Source organism: Gobio gobio (genome assembly GCF_949357685.1).
Source record: "Gobio gobio genome assembly, chromosome: 22".
Lineage (NCBI taxonomy): Eukaryota > Metazoa > Chordata > Actinopteri > Cypriniformes > Gobionidae > Gobio > Gobio gobio.
The window spans coordinates 27,695,798-27,716,544 of NC_137118.1; the positions used below are offsets into that span (position 1 = coordinate 27,695,798).

The 20,747-nt window shown below is 39.7% G+C and overlaps 1 protein-coding gene across 1 annotated transcript in view; it reads right to left on the reverse strand.

Moving 5' to 3' along the window:
- Positions 1-3,582: 3,582 nt before the first annotated feature.
- The window catches only part of chsy3 (chondroitin sulfate synthase 3), a 131,203-nt gene continuing 114,038 nt past the window's right edge, over positions 3,583-20,747 (reverse strand). The window contains exon 4 of the mRNA XM_079805363.1: positions 3,583-5,906. Coding sequence (XP_079661489.1) covers positions 4,344-5,906 — 1,563 coding nt within the window. The 3' untranslated portion in view covers positions 3,583-4,343. The remainder of the gene's footprint in view (positions 5,907-20,747) is intronic.

Here is a 20,747-nt window from a genome sequence, read left to right on the forward strand (position 1 = left end):
TTAGATATGACGAACCTGACAAAAACTTTGACAACCGGTTCATAATGTGTTACGTATTATTAATTATTTGGACATTTAAATCCTTTTCTTTTATATCCACAGGCTGATGACAAATGAGATAATGGCCAGTTTCAATATGAATGTAATGCAACGTCTGTCCAACGTTGGAGGTTGATGTCAATCTGGTGTTGAGTTTAGAACCCAATGTCAGATAGACGTCAACATCCAACGTTGGACGGACGTTGCATTTTGGTTGAAAATGAAAATCGGGTTGACGTCAGAACCCAACGTTATATTGACGTCAGAACCCAACGTCAGATTGACGTCAACATCCAACGTTGGACGGACGTTGCAATTTGGTTGAAAATGAAAATCGGGTTGACGTCAGAACCCAATGTCAATCTGATGTTATGTTCTGACGTCAACCCGATTTTCACTTTCAACCAAAATGCAACGTCTGTCCGACGTTGGGGTCCAACGTCAATCTGACGTCATATTGACGTCCGGTGCCTGCTGGGAAAATACGATTATTTTAAAGTGTGTTAAAAGTTGTATTGTGAAAATATGATGCTATACTTGTTATATATTTAAAGATGGTATAATTTTTTGTTAGTACATTTACAATATACTATTGAAAAAGAGAATATATTAGAAATACAACAAAGTATACTTTATTCTCACCAGGGATTGAATATCATCCAGCTCTAAATCCCAGTTCACACCACCAGAGACTTTGTTGCTGCAACGGCTTCCAATCACAAAGTGACCTCATTTCATTCACAAAATTGAAGTTCAAAAAAAGTTCACAAGTTCACAAAATTGGGCGACACGAGTGACAATGTTTTTCCACAAAACATTCGTTTTAGCTGCAAATAATTAGTTTTCACAGTCAAAATGTGTTGATATAGTATATATTATTGATGCCTACTAGCAACTTCACTGTATAGCTACAAATGGCCTGTAGCAACAAAGTCAACTTGAGAGTTGGGTTGCGACAGTGCATCTGAAAAGTATCACAGCGCTTCACTTTTTCCACATTTTGTTATGTTACAGCCTTATTCCAAAATGGATTCAATTAATTATTTTCCTTAAAATTCAGCTGATTGGACATGATTTGGAAAGGCCCACACCTGTCTATACTGTACAAGGACCAGTAGTTAACAGCGCATGTCAGAGCACAAACCAAGCCATGAAGTCCAAGGAATTGTCTGTAGACCTCTGAGACAGGATTGTATCGAGGCACAAATCTGGGGAAGGGAACAGAAAAAAATTCTGCAGTATTGAAGGTCCTAATAAGCACAGTGGCCTTCATTATCCGTAAATGGAAGAAGTTTGGAACCACCAGGACTCTTCCTAGAGCTGGCCGCCCGGCCAAACTGAGCGATCAGGGGAGAAAGGAGAAATTTCCAGAAATTTCCTCTGGTCTGATGAAACAAAGATTGAACTCTTTGGCCTGAATGGCAAGCATCATGCCTGGAGGAAACCAGGCACTGCTCATCACCTGGCCAATACCCTCCCTACAGTGAAGCATGGAGGTGGCAGGAACTGGGACTAGTCATGATCGAGGGAAAGATGAAGGCAGCAATGTACAGCGACATCCTTGATGAAAACCTGCTCCAGAGCACTCTGGACCTCAGACTGGGGCAAAGGTTCATCTTCCAACAGGACAACGACCCTAAGCACACAGCCAAGATAACAAAGGAGTGGACAACTATGTGAATGTCCTTGAGTGGCCCAGCAGAAGCCCAGACTTAAAACCAATTGAACAGCTCTGGAGAGATCTGAAAATGGCTGTGCACCGACACTCCCCATCCAACCTGATGGAGCTTGAGAGGTCCTGCAAAGAAGAATGGGAGAAACCGTCCAAAAATAGGTGTGCCAAGCTTGTAGCATCATACTCAAAAAGACTTGAGGCTTTAATTGGTGCCAAAGGTGCTTCAACAAAGTATTGAGTAAAGGCTGTGAATACTTATGCACATGTGATTTTTTTGAATGTTTTATTTTTAATAAATTTGAAAAGATTTCAAACAAACTTCTTTCACGTTGTCATTATGGGGTATTGTTTGTAGAATTTTGAGGAAAATAATGAATTTAATCCATTTTGGAATAAGGCTGTAAACATAAAATGTGGAAAAAGTGAAGCACTGTGAATACTTTTTGGATGCACTAGTATAATAGTATAAAAGTCACTACTACTGCACTATGAAAAGTACTTATATTCAGCAGAAACAAACAGCAGAATAAACAGTACACTGGAGTGTTTACCAGCTAGCTCTTGTGTTGAATTAATTATTCATGCCTCATGAATCCAGACATTAACCTTTAAAGCAGGATGGCCACAACGATCCTTTACGCCTGTCAGAGTGCTTTCGCCCACTACTCGCATACTCACTCCAAAGGTCAAGAGGCTCATTTACAAAAATTGTGTGACAACACCCATAACAAAATAACCTTCAAGTTTATATGTCTATGTTCTAAAAATCATAAATTACTTGAGTGTACAAACTACTGTGTGAAAAACAAAGCAATAAGCCTGTGGAAACCCTTTAGGAGCAGTAATTTCCATTTAATAAAACAGTCATAGCAAAACTTTTAGTCCTGACTGATTTAAACTCAAATTGAATCATCACAATTTCATGTAAACAGAAAATACACAAACTCTAGATTCAATTTAAATAAGAAAACACTTATTATTTACTCACCTGTGTCTCGTGGATGATAGATTTTTTGAAGTAAATTGGGGTGAAAAAAGGTTTGCACATCCATGTAGAATTTAGCAAAAGTTCCCAATCCTTCTCTAATTGCAGACAAATGATTGATTTACGTCTTGTTTATGAATGAGCAGCACACTAATTCTTAGTCACAAAATGACAGCAATACTAATGTAACATAACATTTAAGGTGCACAGTAAAGCAGCAGCTCTCCAGCAAAGCTCATGTTCAGTCCCTTTTCTCCATTTGCATAAGGAGCTTTATAATGTGGGCAATGAAGTGAAGCCGCTTAACTCCGCAGAAGCAGCACAGAGGAACCATGAGAGATCAATGGGCTGAGAAACGAACAATATGATATATGTGCTGAACGATATGAGTTTTAAATGGACAGATAGATTTACCTCCTAACAACAGAATTAGCTCAGTTGTAACAGTCTGAAACAGTATCTGAAAAGTTCTTACATCACTTTACAATAAGGTTCATTTGTTAACATGAACTAATAATGAATCTTGCTAACATTAGTTAATGCACTGTGAACTAGCATGAACAAACCATGAACAGCTGGATTTTTATGAACTAACGTTAACAAAGATTAACTAATGCTGAACAGAGGTGTTGTTCATGGTTAGTTTCACGTTAATTAATGCATTAACTAATGTTAACTAATACAACCTTATTGTAAAGTGTTACCTATTTTATGATGATTTGCTAATGTTTTTATGCTATTTTATTTCCATCCAAAATCTTTGATCACAGAAACTTTAATTCATTTCAGATTATTGGTTTTCACATGAGGAGTTTGTGAAAATTGCATCATTCCTTGTATAATATGGAAGTCTAAAACATACACACATCATGAAAGCAAGAATAAAGGAAATAGTGTTTTTAATTTAAACCATAGACAGATACATTTCAAGTATGCATGTCACTGTTTTTATTATAAATAATTTCAATGCCACTGAATTTTTCCTGCCAGCAAATGGAAAAATTATGAAAGCCACAAAGCAAAAACAAAATGTAAGTTGTTCATTGCAGCACACAAGAAAAAAGAACAAAGAAATAGATGTCACATGGTAACCAGTACCGTAATATCATAGAGCAACTTTCGGTAGAAAACAACATCATTAAACAGTTCACTCAAAAATACTGACATAAGGTATAGTATTTCTCTTTGTATAAATCAGAGAACTCGATTTGTCTTCCCTTTTCCCAGTGAGGAAATTTAAAGCACATTTGTGGCACATTCTGTACATTATTATTATTATTATTATTGTATTGTTTACTATTATTATAACCACTGCAATGTGAACTAGTTTGTTTCTATTTAATGACATACAGAGACCTTTTTCCTTAGTCCTTAGGACCTCATTAAACATGTGGCAGAACATGCTCCATAGGATATGAGCAGATCGCATGATGGAAAACAAATGACCGCATAAGACTTTCTTTTTTAGACTTGTGCAATAAATATCCATTGGAAGATAATGCAACATATTCAATGGCAAGGACAAACCTTTGAAAGTTGCACTAAAGGAGTTGGATTGTACAGATTTGATTCACAAATATTCACTAATACAGTGAATGCAGATCTGAGGTAAACTCCAGTGATTGCTGGGGACTGGTTGGGACATCAGGAGGAAGTCTTGTTATAACCAACGCCTAAATGTTTGGACAACCACAATTGTGCCAACTGCAGTGTGGATGCGTAAGTGCTTGCTTTGGACCCGATGCACATTTTGTATTGCTTGGGCTCTAAATGCGTGTCACAGAAGACAGTATGAAAAATATGTACAATACCCGTTTCTTGAGAGCGAAACACTTTCAAGTCAGAATTGATGACTTTAGTGAACAAATCAACATCCTCTAAACCCCAGCCTTGTATTGAGGTGTCAAACCCCCCAGCTCTCAGCAAGTCACTTTTGAATATGCAGGTGACACCAAATCCATAATCTCGCCAGAATCCACTCTTCTTAGTAAAGACAAAGTTGCTGTCTTCAGGAGGGTCCCCAGCATAGACAATTTTGGGATCATACTGACTGAAGACAACAGGGAAATACACCTGACTTCCTTCAATAGTGTTGTCTCGACACCTCTGGAGGGTGTCGGTGTTGAAGACCAGGTCCACATCACAGAAAAACAGAAGTGAGTTGTTCCTCAGCTGAGAAGCGCCTATCTCAAGGGCCAGGCCTCGAGAAAAGTCTCCCGTTATAAGTATGAGAGACAGGTCTGCTTTTGGATATCGGTTGTGATATACTTTTATCAGCTCTAGATGTCTTTCCTTATCCTGGTTTGTATCATTGTCAACCAGGATTATGGATAGTTTCACGTTCTGGTTTGGGATCAGACAGATTCTCTCAAAGTTTTCCATGAAACGTACAAAGATTTCATAGCGACCGGTGAGCGGTACGAGGAAGTGGACTTTGGTCTGACTCTGGACTTTCGTGGACTCTGAGCTCTGGAAAGAAGAGAAGATCTTGAGCGAGCTGGAGAGGAAAGAGAGTGAACGAGTGTCACCGTTGATAGTGTTTTCTAGTTGGGCAACATCCAGTTCCTCTGCCTCACTGAAGAACGGTTGGCTGAAGGACTGCTGAAGGTAAGCGTGTCTCCGTACTGGCACTGTCACTTTCCTGCCCTTGTGCTTCTTGTAGAGCAGCAGAAGGTCCAAGATGTATTCAGCACCATGAAGTGGATCCACCCTTCTATAGCCGTATTGGATCTCCTTGAAGTCTATGACGCGACCTCGAGTTTTAGAGTTCTTATTGATCATTTCCATCACTTGAAGCACTGTGTCTTCGAGTGCTGAGCGAACCAGGTTTCCAAGGCCCTGACGGGGCGTCTGCTTCTTACTGGTAGAGTACAGGTGCCTACCGGTAACAAACTCCCACTCAATGACATCTTCCCGCTCTGTGGGCCGGTACCGTGTGTAGGAAGGTGGCGCCCCCAGTAGCTGGTCCTCCCACTGCACTGCAGCGTTGCTGAGGCGGCTCATGGTGACAACTTCACGGTGCATCTGAATAGTGCGGTACCGCAGCTGAGAGATCTTGCGACTGAGCAAGTAGCTGTGCAGCCGGTACTGATAAGCTGGACGCTTGTTGGGGTGCAACGTGATGGCATTGTGGATCTTGCTACTGTGAAAGTCCTGGATGAAACCTTTCTTGTTGTGTTCATAGTTCTCGTAGAACAACTGCTGCATCTGCAGAGAGAAGGAAGAAGAAAACAACAACAGACAACTTGAGTATTTTAGTGACTTTTAGTGAACACCCAAACCCTTACCCTTGTTTATCATAATAAAAAGCATGAATCCCTCCCTACAACAGCTTCCACTAGATCAGGGGTCTCAAACTCAGGATGATATTTTGAATATTTCTTCTCTTTTGTCTCGTGCACACTGCACAGTCTTCACACACAGACGAGCGCGTCAATCTATCGCTTAATGCCGTTGCTGAGAGAGACTCTATTCTTTCCGGTGAAATCACAAAACAAAATGCAAACGTGTCCATGGTCTTATTATACAATCATTGATGAACATCTTTGATTTTAATGAAGAAAAACTATATGAGAGCGGATTAGAACCCGGAACCTTTGACACGGTAGACAAAAATTCTACCACCAGACCACTAAAGAATTTGAAATTAAATTGCGGATCTATGTATTTATTCACTCACTCATGCGAAGAATATCGGGACTAATAATATATTTGATGCAAATTAATGCAAATATTGTATAAAAGATTCCCAAAAAGATTATTTCCCAACTAGAATTAGACCTAGAATTTCGCTCACTGTTCTGTTTGACCTGGTTACGGCCTTGCTGTGAAATAGTCTTCTATAGGCTATATTTAGTTCAAATTCAGAGGAACAGTTCATGTTCAGAAGAAACATTCATGTTAAAGAACTGTTAATAATAAAGATTGAGAAGATTGGATCAGTTGTGCTACTTTTTATTGGAATACTTGAAACACTTTTTATGTGTCATACTTGATGCGGCCCAGCCTGACCCAGAGTCTACCTCCAGCGGCCCCCAGGTAAAATGAGTTTGAGACCCCTGTACTAGATCCTCAAATCCTACTATTTACTATTTTGCAGACCCTTACAAAAAATAGGTATACTTCAAGTACATTTTATTAAGTTTTTAATTTGTACTGCAACTATGCTACAAGTGAACTTATAGGTATACTGCTAGTCAAATACTATGTTCCTATCTAGTTAAGTACTATTTTATACTTAAAATATACCTTCAACTGTACTTGAAGTAGATTTGATGTACACTACCATACACAATAATCCAGATACTCTACAATTAGAAACATATGTTTTCATTTTAAATCAATATTTTCAAACAAATTAGAAATTGATTAGAAAGAGTTTAAAATTGTACTGTTGGTGTGACTCCAGGAGCAGGGTTGGGAACCACTGATTTAGCAGACACTTTTATTCAGAACAACTTATGTTACACATTTATAACAAGCAATTCCTCACAGAGTCACCAAAATTATTAGTATACTATGCCAGGTTTATTAAAAGGAGTAGTTCACTTTAAAATGAACATTACTAAATAATAAAGGCCTTCTGAAGCAAATCGATGGGGTTTTGTAAGAAAAATATCCATATTTAAAACTTTATAGAGTAAAATATCTAGCTTCCGCCAGATCGTATTCAGCCTTCCATATTCAACTTATGAAAAAAGCGATGTATCACTAGAATGTAGCACAAGAGTTTTGAACTGTGAGAGGCGTTACACTTTCTGCATAAGTTGAATACGGAAGACGATCTGCTGGAAGCTAGATATTTTATTTTATAAAGTTTTCAATATGGATATTTTTCTCTTATTATGGATGTATGTGGGTTTTTTGAGCTTCAAACTCACTGGACTGAGTTTATAATGGCATTGCCATTATATTCCACGCTTATTTTCACGTTACCTTACGTAAACCTCGCTCCAGACAAAGATGCTATCAGTCTGCTTCAGCCATGTGTCTGCATCAGGTCAGTAATTACTTTGCATGTCTGTTCTAACTATGTGGAGTAGTGTATCAAATTAATGAGATTATAAACCCTTTAATTTAAACATGCTTATGTGAATATATTTTATATATAGTAGTTCTGTTTTTTTTGTTTTATGTTTTTTCTTAGAATTGACATAACTTTGTTTTCCTCAACGGAATTACTACACAACTTGTACTATTCTAAAACAACATACGGACGCAATAAATAACTACATTAAGGCAATTCAAATGACATTCTATGCATTTGTCTTGTGTAATAAAGTCTGTCAATCACCACTGGAGCACCATCCTCAGGCTGAATAATGTCAAAAGTGTGTCTGATGTGTTCAACGATTAGGATATAAAGCTTACAAAATGTTTATCAGGGAGGGAGCATACCCTTGTAAAGGTGTAGGGCTATTGAGGTAAGATATTGCCGTTCCAGTAAATATGATTCTGGTGGCTGCTGCAAAGTCTGAAATATCCAAAATGCCAATGTATGAGGTATCATTAAGAAATTACTGGAAAACCCAATTTTGTCCAGTAGAAATCTAGGTTGCCCACAAACTTATGACCATACAGTGGATCTCACACATAATGCTTGCTCACTATGTCAGCTTTGTGTTTAAGAGCATTATAAGACAGCGGTAGATCCTAGCATAAGTTATATATGGAGTCTAGGGCAGCAGCTCTCAGACACAGCTTCACTTCTCTAATGCTCTGAGAAGCTCCCTGTGCTTTTCTGCCCTGCCTTCTCTCACTTCTGCTGCTCATGTCTGATCTCACCTAAGGCCCTATGTGAGTCAGAACCACCACTGGTATGAGATTTGTACTGGAAAGCAGGACATGACTGTGTTCTAGCCAAGTTCAGCGCATGGAAATTTTGACCAGCCCCATTTAGCCTAATGTGAAATATTAACGGCTAGACAAAGAGACCATGTTAACTCTGGATATTACTTGAGAGAGAGGGGAGAGGCCTAAAAGAGAGGCCATCAAAACGGAGCACAGCTGTGCAAACTATAAATCTGTATGGCATCAGTGCCAGATTAAAACATTTTCAGCTCCGCAGCATTGATACTCTCATCCTCAAACACGCAAACCTGCAAGAGATCCCTCCAAGTGCGCCATATTTTGTATTTGAGAGATCTGTTAATCCACATATACAACCCCAAATCAGAAAAAGTTGGGACAGTATGGAAACCGCAAATAACATTTCTAAATTTACTTTGACTTGTATTTCATTGCAGACAATATGAACACAAAATATTTCATGTTTTGTCTGGTGTTTATTACTTCATGTAATTTGTAAATATGCATCCTTTCCTGTCATTCAGACCCGCAACACATTTCAAAAAAAGTTGGGACAGGAGCAATTTAGGTCTAGTAATGAGGTAAAATGGTTAAATAATAATGTGATTTGAAACAGGTGATGTGATGTCAACAGGTGATTGTAATTATGATTTGGTACAAAAGCAGCATCCAAGAAAGGTCTAATCCTTTAGGAGCAAAGATGGGCCGAGGATCGCCAGTTTGCCAACAAATAAGTGAGAAAATTATTGAAATGTTTAAAAACAATGTTCCTCAAAGAAAGATAGGAAGAGATTTGGATATTTCACATTCAACAGTGCATAACATAATTAAAAGATTAAAGGAATCTGCAGGAATTTCAGTGCGTAAAGGACAAGGGCGCAAGTCTAAGCTGAACAACCGTGATCTCCGATCCCTCAGGCACTGCATCAAGAATCGTCATTCATCTATAAGCGATATCACCACATGGGCTCAGGACTACTTTAGCAAACCTTTGTCAAGTACCACAATACGTAGTTACATCCACAAATGCCAGTTAAAACTGTACTGTGCCAAAAGGAAGCCCTATGTTAACAGTGTCCAGAAGCGCCGTCGACTTCTCTGGGCTCGGAGGTATCTGGGATGGACAATCACACAGTGGAAATGTGTACTGTGGTCAGATGAATCAGTATTTGAGGTATTTTTTGGGAGGAATGGACGCCGTGTGCTCCGGACCAAAGAAGAAAAGGATCATCCAGACTGTTACCAGCAACAAGTCCAAAAGCCAGGGTCTGTCATGGTATGGGGTTGTGTCAGTGCCCTTGGCAAAGGTAACTTGCACTTCTGTGAAGGCACCATTAATGCTGAAAAGTACATAGAGATTTTGGAGCATAATATGCTGCCTTCAAGAAGACATCTTTTCCAGGGACGTCCATGCATTTTTCAACAAGACAATGCAAAACCACATTCTGCACACATTACAAAGTCCTGGCTGCGGAGGAAGAGGGTACGGGTACTTGACTGGCCTGCCTGCAGTCCCGACCTGTCTCCAATAAATGCGACAACGAAGACCCCGTACTGTTGCCCACCTTAAGACTTGTTTGCAGGAAGAATGGGACAAAATTACACCTGAAACACTTCATCACTTGGTGTCTTCAGCCCCTAAACGTCTTTTAAATGTTTTGAAAAGGAAAACTTTTTTTGAAATGTGTTGCAGGTCTGAATGACAGGAAAGGATGCATATGTACAAATGACATTAAGTTGACCAGACAAAACATGAAATATTTTGTGTTCATATTGTCTGCAATGAAATACAAGTCAAAGTAAATTTAGAAATCACTTCTTTTTTATTTATTTGCGTTTTCCATACTGTCCCAACTTTTCTGATTTGGGGTTGTAGATGCAGCACGGGCAGTAAGCAGCTTTCTCCACACCTTTCTGTTACTTTAGTTGTCCTGCGTTTTTCCACACAGATTTCGTACCCTTAAAAAAACCTGTAAGAATACCGCTTATGCATTTACATGACCACTTAAGCCTTGTTCTTTAGTAGAATCCAGGTGTGTTAAACACTACTAACATCCTTCAAATGGCGTAAGGATGGCATTAGTGTTTACATGATGTTTCAGAACGCTGCTTTCAGCAAAACCCTGCAATAAATAATTTTCTTAAATGCATGTAAAAAGGATAAATTAAAATAGTCCTACAAGGCATATTTTTGAAAGTAGCATGTTTATCAGCATTGTAGACGAACCTCGTTTTATAGACATGACGTAAATCTTTATTTCAAGCTTACCTACAACACAATTTTTTTAATGGCTCAATTTATTTCTAAGAAAAAAAAGTAATAAATCCTCTATATTGTACGTTTAAACTCAGCTTCAGTGCACTTTGTTTCAAGGGCCTGGCCTCTTTAACACTTTTTTTTTTTCATCTCAATATAATCCCCTAGCTGAGTCATTTTCTTTCTCTCATAGTGAACAAACTCAAACTTGCAACAGAACAGTTGAGTCACCCTTACATGTGAACAGCTGATGACGTCATAACTCCTCAAGATGTCTTTAATTTCATGCTTGGAAGTTATGGAAAAAATATTGTTCTTCACCTCTAGCATGCATTATGATTATTAGTTTTATCCCATTTGCTAAACTCGATGACTCACCATAAGACGTCTCAAACAGCTGCACTACTGCTTTGATGTGCTTCTTGACAATCAGGGTCAAATATTAACACGTCATTTTCTGACCGGTCCTGTCCTGTACTTATGCATTTTGCTCTGTAAGCTTCTTCTAGCACGTCATTAATGATGTTGTGTTGCTGTTTGAGTGACTGAATAAACACTGGACTGTGGTGTAATTCCCTTTTTCACACCAGAACTCCAGACGTGCGCAATCACTGCAGAGTTCCCTCCAGTGTTCAGACTGTTCTACATCATGTACAGAGATAATCGGGATCCCCTAATGACCCTTAGCCCCCTAAGATCCTACTATGTTTTGATTATCAAGAGTGAATTACACTAAATTGCTTGCAACAATGCTCAGAGAGTGATCATGTTAAAGAAGGAATGCTAAAGCTCTATGACTAATTTCTAGCAGCTAATAGCAGTTTCATAATGTGATAAATGCTGATGTCTGCAACTTAACCTATGAGCCTTTTTGGTCATTTGTCTCCTGACAGGATGTAAATGGAAAGTTGGCTCTGGGTTTTAGTGGTCCGTTTATAAATACTGCAGTCGTCGGCGGTCGGCCGGTCCAGGATGTTTTGCATCAAGTATAAAGCAGCCAGTGTCACCAGAGCAAAACTCTAATTCAGACTCAGCTCTAAGAAGCATACGTTTGTAATTGGTATATATTTAAATAAGTGAAAGCAAAACAAGCAAAAGTGATGCTGGATCAGTGATGGGACACAGTAAATCTGCATTAAACCTGCCATGAAACATGTATAAGTCTAGTCATGTGATGTATCATGCACAGACCGGAGGAAATGTATAAGCCTCTGCAATGTGGAAGAGTAATAGAAAGTGTCAAGTCAAGTCTGGTCACGTTTATTTATATAATAGCACTTTATATAATACAGACGGTTTCAGGGCAGCTTTACAGTGTTAAACAGGAAAAACAGTGTCAGTATCGCAACATTTTTGAATTTCAGGAACCATTATCATTGGAACAGGAACAGTCATTTCCATTATAACTACAACTTGAATTCTACACCGATCAGGCATAACATTATGAGGCATGGCATGGATTCCACTAGACCCCTGAAGGTCTGCTGTGGTATCTGGCACCAAGATGTTAGCAGCAGATCCTTTAAATCCTTGAAGTTGCGAGGTGGGGCCTCGATGGATCGGATTGGATTTTTCCACACATTGCACAGATGCTCGATGGGATTGAGATCTGGGAAATTTAGAGGCCAAGTCAACACCTCAAACTCGTTGTGCTCCTCAAACTATTCCTGAACCATTTTTGCTTTGTAGCAGGGCGCTGAAAGAGGCCACAGCCACCGTTTCCATGAAAGGTTGTACATGGTCTGCAACAATGCTTAGGTAGGTTGTACTTGTCAAATTAACATCCACATGGATGGCAGGACCCACGATTTCTCAGCAGAACATTGCCCAAAGCATCACACTGCCTCCACCGGCTTGCCTTCTTCCCATAGTGCATCCTGGTGCTATGTGTTCCCTAGGTAAGCGACACAAACGCACCCGGCCATCCACGTGATGTAAAAGAAAACGTGATTCATCAGACCAGGCCACCTTCTTCCATTGCTCCGTGGTCCAGTTCTAATGCTCACGTGCCCACTGTTGGCACTTTCAACGGTGAACAGGGGTCAGCATGGGCACTCTGACTGGTCTGCGTCTATGCAGCCCCATACGCAACAAATTGCAAAGCACTGTGTATTCTGACACCTTTCTATCAGAACCAGCATTAACTTATTGAGCAATCAGTAATTTGAGTAGCGCGTCTGTTTGACCGGACTACACAAGCCAGCCTTCATTCCCTATGTGCATCAATGAGCCTTGGCCACCCATGACCCTGTCACCGGTTCACCACTGTTCCTTCCTTGGACCACTTTTGATAGATACTGACCACTGCAGAGCAGGAACACCCCACAAGAGCTCCAGTGTTCACTTGCTGCCTAATATATCCCACCCACTAACAGGTTATGTGATGAATAGACAATCAGTGTTATTCACTTGACCTGAATAGGTCATAATGTTATGCCTGATCTGTGCATATGTATATATTTATGTATTAAATATGAAGCAGCTCTAAAACAGAGAATATAAAATGTCAAGAAAGATATATAATGAAAGTTTTTATTACTTATAATTATTATTAGTGGTGTCAACAATAATCGATTCAGCGATGCATCGCAATGCGGGGCATGCACGATTCAGCATCGATGCGGCAAAGTGTCATAATCGATTATGTCACCGTTTATTTTCTGGCCTTGAGTTGGACAATAAAGTTGTGAAGTTTCAATTACTTCCAGGGTCATAACAACAACAATCAAGATGGCTGAGGCGGAGGGAGATGACCGCGGTAGACGGGTAATTAAAAACGCACCCAAAGCTTGGAAAGCGGACATCTGCACATTTCGGATTCTGACGCCGGCTTCACATCGCACGCGGTAGCAGGGCAGGAGCGGTGGGTATGGAGAGCGGGAGCCCGCGCCCCCATTGTGGATTCACACTGGCAGCGTTTGTCTCGCGCAGATATTGCAAATACAGACAAATATTGTACATTATGTCACATTTTCTGGTCTTCTCCTCCGAGCCCTGTCTGTCTCGTGCTTTGATTTATGATGGGCAGCATATGCTGTGATTGTGAAACACACGGGCAGGGCCGGCCCTGACCAATTTGCTGCCCTAGGCAAGATTTTACTTGGTGCCCCTTGTATCAAGGTTTAGCACTACATGTTTTCAGTCTAAGTTGTGGAAACACTCGTAATGTTTTATTTTTGTAATGCATTGATGTTTTATTTTTATTGTTGTTGTTTTATATGATGTCCAGTCCATTCTACCCCATCATTATGTTCATGATATTATTATTATTTTTTAAAGGCTGATGATAGTAAAACTGTACAAAAATTGCACCTATGCCACATTACAGCCTAAAAACAAAGAGCAAGAGTGCATCTAACATTCATGCACAAACTATTCATTGAGAACTAGCAAAAGTGTTTGTTTTCCAGTGGATGGCAGCAATCTTCCACTAAACTATGAGCATTCATGTTTTCACCAGGAATTAAACTGACAAATTTTGATATTTAATGTGAATTTTACATAAAATGTTGCTATTTTAAATAAACCTGTATATAAATATCATTACTAATTTAAAAATTCTATACACCCCCTTAAAACTGCACAACTGCAGAGTAAAAACATTAGGCTATTAAAAAAGTGATATTACATGCGTTTAATATTTTTATATTATTTATTTTTTACAAAATCACACTGGCTGTGGCCTCTGGAGAACCCAGAACAGCTGCTTGCATAAAGTTTAAAAATAACTGGAATTAATTAGCAAACATTAGTATTTTACTACTATGCAATTAAATAAACTGCTCATTAATTTGCCTACATCACTTTACTTCTGCCTTTACACTGCAAAAAATGCTCTTCTTATTTAGAATCTTTTTCTTGTTTCCAGTCCAAATATCTAAAAACTCTTAAATCAAGGTCATTTACTAGATAAGTAAAACGACATGACATTTTTCTTGTTTACTTGAAAATAAAATCAAAATGAAGTGAGTTTTTGCTTAAAACAAGCAAAATTATCTGCAAATGGGGTGAGAAAAATAATCTTATTTCTGTTTGGGACAGAAACAAGATTTCAATCAGAAACAAGATTATTTTTCTCACTCCATTGGCAGATACTTTTGCTTGTTTTAAGCAAAAACTCACTTCATTTTGATTTTATTTTCAAGAAAACAAGAAAAATATCTTCTGTCATTTTACTTATCTACTAAATGCACCTTGATTTAAGAATTTTTAGATATTTAGACTAGAAACAAGACACAAATACTAAGTAAGAAGAGCAGTGTATCCCTTATCTTCCATGCATCAGAGGGCTTCTGTCTTTTTTGACACTTCAATTCGGCCATCCGTCATAAATATTCAGGCAACTTTCACTGTGTCTACACCTGGCGCGAGCGGCCAAGCACCCTAAAAAAGGAAAGCAATCCTGTCTGCGTTGGATGCGGCGAGAGGCGGTGCGACACAACAAATTGATCGCACGTTATATTTCTGACGCACTTCAAGTAGCTCGGCGGGGGGAGATTGATGAGGCGGACCGAAGAGGCGGGGGACTTATTTACGTTTCTTTTGTTGCGCTTTATTTGGTAATATATTTCAAATTAATATTAAAGGTCCCATGGCATGGCATTTTTCTATTATTTTATAGTGTTTCCTGAGGTGTACTTATATTGTTAGTATGATTTTTACATCATAAAATGTCATAATTTAGAAATAAAAGGCACTTTTTCCATACTGCTGTTTGCCCTGTGGCTGAATGCCCTGCTTCAAGAGGCGTGTCTGCTGTGAGACTTCAGTAAAAACACCCACTGTTGTGATTGGCTGACATCTTTGGATTTGAAATGAGCGGAGGGGGCGTGGTTTAACGAGGTCTACGAGGCACGAGCAGGCACGAGCTGCTGCCAGAGAGACGGACCTGAGTTCACTTCTCATCAGTTCTCTCAGCATGTCTCAGTTCAGGGTGAACTGTTGTAGTTACAGCATATACTTCAGGTTATAAGTTTATTTCTAGTCGGAGGGGCTGTCACTCATGTCAGAAAGTTAGTAACTTTAGTAAATTATGGATCAGCGCTGACTCGAGACGCGAACCGTTTAGAACGATTCAGTCCGATTTGGTGAACTGGTTCGGTTCACTAAAAAGAACCGATTCAAAAGAATGATTCGTTCGCGAACCGGACATCACGGAGACGGAGCGATTGCTAACAAAGTTATTTATAGTAACTACTGAGTTATGAGAGCGCTGTCTGTCAGCGCGAGTTTGTGTTTGTATCCGAGAGTTCTGAATAAACACGAGTCCCAGTCACGCCGAGTCCGTCTTCATCATTATTCTACCAACTTTGTAACACATGCAATGTACCATTACAGCGAGATGAACGAGTTAGTAAGTATTGATTAAAGCATTATTTCTAGATATGTTCCAATCATATGAAAAGCGCCAGTGACGCGCATTGAGTACACAGCGCAAACAAAGACACAACAGCAGTAATCGAATGTAATCCAGTTTATTGTGGGGAAAGCTGGCTAGCCTAGCCGGATACCCTCACGCTTACCCCCCTTCTGCTTAATCTCACGCCGCGTTTGGTGCCTCCGCTGTGGGCCAGATGCAGTACTGGGGGTCGGGGATGTTGAAGGCCGAGCTTCGGCGTGCGTGAGGTTTATCTCTAAAGATGTGGCTCTGCCGATGTTGAGCAGAAACTCCCGACTGTATGCACATTTAAGAACAGATAGACTCGACGAGGACGTACAAAAACACTGACTCACAAGATAGAAAACACGAAAACACCGTTCTGTCGGGAGAGAGAGAAGCCGCAGCGTGTGCACGAATAATAAATAATAAGCTACACATAAGAAATCACTGATCACAGATCAGAAGGAACTGAAAAAAGACTTCTGTTTTCATTTGTACATCCAAACACTGAGAAACTGCCAGCATTCACTCGTTCACAACCCATGATCTCTCGAGCGCTTGCATGGGCGTGCCAGATTCTCTGGGTGGAGGAAAGGGAGGTAACCGTTCCTGCTTGGACGTCAAACCAGGAGACTTCAGGATTGGCTCGTCTGGCCTGTCATTTTCTCAAAGGCAGAGAAAGACAGCCACAACTCGTTTTTACACCAATCAACATTTCTATCCACTTGGGGACAATATTCAGGCTAGGGGAACTCATATTAATGTTGAAATACCTCATAAAATGAACATTTCATGCCATGGGACCTTTAATAAAATAGTATCAGTAATACATTTTGGCGCCCCTATGGATGAGTGGCGCCCCTAGCATTTGCCTATTCCGCCTATGCCATGGGCCGGCAATGCACACGGGGCACTTCACTACATGATTTCATGGTGAAATTTGTTATTTTCCATGTTAATCTGGTCAGTTTTGATCAAGAACAATCCACTGTGGCTTCAAATCAGCGTGAGCAGCGCGGCAAAAATAGACTCGGCGCCGAAACTATCGCGGCACTGCTGCTCTGCTCCTGCGATGCGATGAGCTGAGCTGCCGTGCCGCCTCTGCGCGCGATGTGAATGCTCTAATCTGTTAACATGGGCTCCGAAAAAATATGCGCTGCTTACGCCCTGCTAACGCCCTGCTAACGCGCCTGCCACACTAAAATCAAGCACGAGAATTGACGAGTCCCTAGTGTCAACGTTACTGTGTGTGTTGAACTGAATATTTTTATTGCTGGGTGCCTGGGTGGTGGTTGTTGTTACAATAGTGTGACTATAATTACAGATTAATATTTGCACGGGAGTTCATGAAGTGCCCTGTCTTAGAGCTTTTTACTGAGTGTAAAAAAAAAAACATTTATGTTCACTGCTGGAAAAAGTTGGCTTAGTTGGTTATTATTGCTCTATATAATTTCAAATGGTTCTAAAGCAGAGAGAAGAGAAACATTTCTCATTCAAAGCACTGAAAGCAGTGATTTATGTTTTCTTTTTCAGGTTTGAAAATGCCATATCCAATACCCTGTACCATTCAATTTTATTTTATTTAATGACATTTAATGTCAAAGATACATGAGGGTGATAATAGCAGCCAATACAATCTGTTGTTCAATATCTGACTGCTTGTATTGCCTCATGACTGATTAAAAATTTGCCTTGTTGTGTGCAGTAGAATTTTGATGCATCTTAATGCATCGTAGAATCGAATTGAATCGTTACCTGGTGAATCGTAATCGAATCAAATTGTGAGGGCAGTGCCAATGCACACCCCTAATAATTATTACTTCAAAAGGATTATTTTCAAATGGTTATTTTCAATAACTTTAACTGGTCACTGTTAATTTTATATTTGGCAAATATAAGCTGACTTTACACATCACCTGGTTTCTGTATTAAAGCATGTTAGACCCGCACTGAAGTAAAGCAGAGCAGATTTTACAGCTCAATTTCAATCTCAAGCCCATTTCCAATAAAACTCTGGTATAAATAAGAGGAAAGCGACTTTAGAATGAAGCTCTGTTATTAATGTTCTGCTTCACATCACATTAAAGCATTGAAACTGGCAACGGCTCCACTCACGCAAATCAATAATCTACTTTCAAGTCCATGATTCGTGTGGGTTATCTGCGATTGTGATTTGGTTTAAACCCCTGTGCAGCATTAAAACGTCTGATGATGATTGATGTCTTGAAGAGTAAACTGTATAATCACTGTTGCCATAAGCTTTGGTTTACTTATTTACAACCAATGTAAGGTTCATGCCCTTCCCTTACGCCAGTGGATGAGTGCATGTCAGGGTCAGGGGTGAGATGATGTCCACAGGTATGTGTCTACAGATAAGTTTTCAGAATGACCACAGAGTCTGGCACAACTGACACAAAGCAAAACTAGATTGCAAAACATTACACTGCATCAACGGCCAGTAAGGTGATGCTATATCTTTACAGATATCACGTGTGAATTCACTGCTAGGAATCTTAGAGTAAATAAGATTTTTTGAAAAAAGTCTCTTCTGCTCACCAAGGCTGCATTTATTTGATAAAAAACAGTAAAAAGATAATACTGTGAAAATTGTATTAATTACTACAATTAAAAATAGCTGTTTACTATTTTAATATATTGTAAACTGTAATTTATTCCTGTGATCAAATCTGAATTCTCAGCATCATTACTCCTTCAGAAATAATTCTAATATGATGATTTAGTGCTCATTATTATCAGTTATTATTTGATGCACAATTATTAACAATGGTTCTTCCTATTATCATGGTACCTTTTATTTTTCAGGATTCTTTGATGAAAAGAAAGTTCAAAAGAACAGCAGTTATCTGAAATAGAAATCTTTGTAACATTATAAATGTCTTTACTGTTGCTTTTGATCAATTTAATGTGTCCTTGATGAATAAAAGTATTTGTTTATTTTGTTTCTTTTTTTAAATCTTACACCAATGGTAGTGTACGGTGTTCACTAATGGTTACACCACATGGTAGTGTGTCACGGTTTTCACAAAAATATTAAGCAGCAAAAATGTTTTCAAAATGAATTGTAATAACTATTGTTAATTGTGCATCAATAATAACTGAGCATCAAATCAACATATTAGAACGATTTCTGAAGGATCATGCGACACTGAAGACTGGAGTAATGATGCTGAAAATTCTGCTTTGATCAGTGGAATAAATTACATTTACAGTATTCACAATATTCCAGTCTTTATAGTATTTTTGATTAAATAAATGCAGCCTTGAAAAGCAGAAAAAAAAAAAAAAAGAATTATTCCAAACTTTTGACCATCTTTCAGCTCTCAGGGCAGGTGTACTGTGGGCCGGTTCACAGATCACAGACTCCAGAAGCTTTTCGTTCAGATCAACCGCTCTTCCTCAGTGTTTCCTACATCCTTCGCCCACACCTGGGGACAGTGATTTGCTGAAGGTAATGAGTGAGGGATAAGCAGTGTCATTGTAGCATCTCTGAAGTGTATTGTAGCTGTTGGTGCAACAAAGCACAGGCTTATTTTCACCACATTAACTCCAATCGGAGGAGTCTCATTTGATTCTCCCTTGAGCTACAAGGCAATAACACCATTAAGACCTCTGCAATTTCACTCACAGTCGGGGGGTTCTGTGTTTAGACGCTGTTATTCGTTTGCATGAGGAGATGAGAATGTGAGTGGAGAATGAACAGAGATTTTAAGTCTTCAGAGGGACAACTGCTCATTCAGTTTCTCAGTGTTGTGTTTCCTGCACAGCCAGTTCAGAACAAAATATGTCCGCATCCTCCATGTGAGATCAGCCTTATAGGAAAATGTTGCTGTTTCAAATTCAGAAAGAGAAATTTATTAAATGTATTAAAATATCAAATGCAGAAGCTCACATGTCAATATAATCTGGCTGGTTGTCTGTAATGGAGAGCTTGATCTAACACTCCCTGGACTTACTCAGGTTTGGGGTGTAGGACTGTTGCAGGACTGAGGTAGGCAGCAGTTTATGAGTGAAATCCAAAAGGCATTTTTGCACCATTTAGCCCTATACGCACAGGATTGGTATTATCTGGGGACCAGATGTGATTTAGAAATTACCCCCCATAAATCTGTATAAAGTTTTCCTCTCTCTCACTACCCCCATCGGTGGGGTGGCAGTGCCACTGGCAGGCCACCTCCGCCCTGCGCTCTTTGTGCACGAGGGTAGTTCTGAGCCGAGGTTGAGCTGTGCACAGCGCTGGCCCTTGGCCAGACGATGTCCACCCTGGTCCAGAAACACCATTGACCCGGATTTGGTCAGGAGCTGCTCTCCTCCGGAGGAGGGCCGGGGGAAAACCATTGGTAATTCTGTTCTGCCACTGGTGTTAAAAACAGCCAGTGATACCCAAATTCTTGAGAGCAGTTCAAATACCTCTGGGTCTCAGGAGTTCAGGAATGTCTGCGTGTGACGCTACAAAGCCTCCCCACTCTCATTCCCCTCCCCACAAGAGGGCGAGAATGGCAGTGTGTGACGCTACAAAGTCTCGCCACTCCCATTCCCCTCTTCTCAGCGGTACAAGGACGACAGTGTGCGACACTATGCCTCG